General features: G+C 57.5%; 1 protein-coding gene across 2 annotated transcripts in view; it reads left to right on the plus strand.

Moving 5' to 3' along the window:
* Positions 1–2,734, plus strand: part of PRODH (proline dehydrogenase 1) — a 49,829-nt gene that overhangs the window by 19,787 nt on the left and 27,308 nt on the right. For both annotated transcript variants that reach the window (XM_004390094.1, XM_004390093.1), the window contains 4 exons: positions 45–137; positions 310–456; positions 892–1,067; positions 2,606–2,704. In XM_004390094.1, coding sequence (XP_004390151.1) covers positions 45–137; positions 310–456; positions 892–1,067; positions 2,606–2,704 — 515 coding nt within the window. The remainder of the gene's footprint in view (positions 1–44; positions 138–309; positions 457–891; positions 1,068–2,605; positions 2,705–2,734) is intronic.

Raw genomic sequence — 2,734 nt, forward strand, 5'->3', positions numbered from 1 at the left:
CTGCCGGTGGCTCAGCTGTTGCCTGGCTATGTGCTGCCCCTCAGACAGGACAGCTGGAGCCTCTGCTGTCACGGTTCACGGAGGAGGAAGAGCTGCAGATGACAAGGATGCTGCAGAGGATGGATGTCTTGGCCAAGGTCATGCACTGTGCCATGACAGGCTGGGCAGCGGTCGTCCCGCTAAGGGTGGAGGGCTGGGGTGTCATGGACCCTGGGACTCAAGCAGAGGGTTAGGGCAGCCAGGGAGTGGGGGAACCTGCCTCACTTGAACCACAAACACACTCTCTCACCCACCCCCTGCACCTCTCAGAAGGCCACAGAAGTGGGCGTGCGGCTGATGGTGGATGCCGAGCAGACCTACTTCCAGCCAGCCATTAGCCGCCTGACGCTGGAAATGCAACGCAAGTTCAACGTGGAGAAGCCGCTCATCTTCAACACCTACCAGTGCTACCTCCGGGTGCGGCCCAGCCCTGCACCCTGCTTGCCGGCTTCCGGGCTTAGCTCCAGCCCCCCAGTGCAGTGCAACTGGCCAGACAGCCCATCAGGAGGGATGCCCCTTATCTGAGCCCCTGAAGGGTAGCCCTGGTGTGGGCACAGGCTTGGGGGCTTGTAGGGTGGAGGGAACAGAGAGCACATTGTGCCTCTGAGGGTCTTCAGCAACATCAGAGCCCATCCTGGGATGGGCCCTGCGTCCCAGAAAGGCCTCTGCCCAGGCAGCTGTTGCCCCACCCCAGGTGCCCCAAGGGGACTCCACCTGGGAGCACGGGGGTGCAGGTCCCTGCAGCCCAGGGAGGCCCTGGAAGGAGCAGGCTCAAGGATGAGGTCCTGTCCTGACTGTCTTTGGGGCTCAGCCCAGTATGGCTTCCTGTGACTTTTGGCCCGGTCCCGGCAGGACGCCTATGACAACGTGACTCTGGACGTGGAGCTGGCTCGCCGTGAGGGCTGGTGTTTTGGGGCCAAGCTGGTGCGGGGTGCCTACATGGCCCAGGAACGCACCCGTGCCGCGGAGATCGGCTACGAGGATCCCATCAACCCCACGTATGAGGACACCAATGCCATGTACCACAGGTACACAGCCCCTCTCTGCCTCTTGAGCTTTGACACTTCATCTGCCAAAAGGAGATGGGGATTTGCAAGGTAGGGAGTGAGAAAACAGGGCCTGGGAAGATTTAAAAGAAACTTCATGGGTGGTGATGGCCTGACAGGACAGACTCTGGAGCGCCCACCTAGGGGCACTGGGAGAGCAGCCTTGGCTGGCACTGTCCTGAGGCCAGAGCTGTTACTTCCTCTGCTTTTGTTTCTTTTGTTCTACTTTTTCAACATCATTAAGGGTTTTTAATATAGAATAGTCTACTGAACAAAATAGAACCAGCCCACAGACCCCTCCCCCAGCCTGCCCCTGGCTCTCAGCTCCGGGCTGGGACAGGCCTGGGGGTCCTTGAGGCTCTGCACCACAGTCATTTACACACGGGGGCTTGGCAGCTGCTCTGCACATTGCTTTTATTGCTGTCATCTGAAGACCACCAAACAGTGTATCTGGCTTTCTTCCCAGCAGCGCCCAGGTTCTAGAAACATTCTGTGCACATACAACCCTATCGTTTTTACATGGTACACTCGCTTCTTTGCCCTTGCTTTTTTCCTTTAATGCTCTCTCTAGATCCTTAGGTGTCAGAGCATACAGAGTAGCCTGGTCCTTTTTAGCAGCCAACACGGCGCTGTTGTGATTGTTTGCCCAGTCCTTGGGATCTTTTCGGTGGTTTTCAGTCTACTTGTTATAATGGCAGCTCACTGAATATCCTGCCCCATCAGCTAAGGACACAGCTGTTACCTATCCCTGGAAATGTATTGTTGGCTCAAAGAGGACATGCAGTTTACCAAGACTGCCAGACTATCCTCCCTCCAGGACAGCTGTGCCAGCTCACAAACCCATCCTGTGGTGGAGACACCCACCCCCTACCCAAGACCTCCAGGGACCTGGTTCCGTGTATTTCCCCCTTTGCCTACACAGAGACGCACCGCCCACTTGGTTTGTGCTCCTTGGAGCAATCCCACAGCTGCTCCTCCCTGGCTGTGTAAGGCCCCGCTGGGAGCTGTGCTGGATCTTGACCAGCCCCACGCTGGACTGAGGTTGCCTCCAGTTTTGCCGTTACCAACCGTGCTGTGCCCAGCCAGCAAGTGTGCATGCCTGCATTACGTGTGAGTGCGCTCACTGTGGGATACTACACTGTAGGGCATATTCCCAGAAGCTGCATCTGCCACCTGTCCCCACCTGCGCCCTTGTGGAGCCATGGCGTGTTTGAGGCAGGAACCCGCCATCTCAGCCGGTCTGAGTGTTTCCTTTTACTTGAACACAGGTGCCTTTTTCTGTGTTGAGGGCCTTCTCATTCTTTCTTGGCGAATGATCTAGTCCCAGCTGTTGCTCATTTTCTCCTGGTTGTTGCTCTGTCTTGTTCATGTCTTGCTGACCTCCATCACTGATGAGTGACAGATGGCTCTGCCCCTTTCTCCTGATGCCATGGGCCCTGCGGGCCTGCCTGAGGCCTCTCCCTGAGTGAGGCAGCAGTGCAGGGCCAGCTGGGGCCAGGCTAACTCAGGTGTCTCCCCAGGTGCCTCGACTATGTTCTGGAGGAGCTGAAGCACAACGCCAAGGCCAAGGTGATGGTGGCTTCCCACAACGAGGACACGGTGCGCTTCACACTGGGCAGGTAGGCACATCCCTCCTGCAGCCCCGGCTG

Source organism: Trichechus manatus, unplaced genomic scaffold (assembly GCF_000243295.1).
Source record: "Trichechus manatus latirostris isolate Lorelei unplaced genomic scaffold, TriManLat1.0 scaffold00282, whole genome shotgun sequence".
Lineage (NCBI taxonomy): Eukaryota > Metazoa > Chordata > Mammalia > Sirenia > Trichechidae > Trichechus > Trichechus manatus.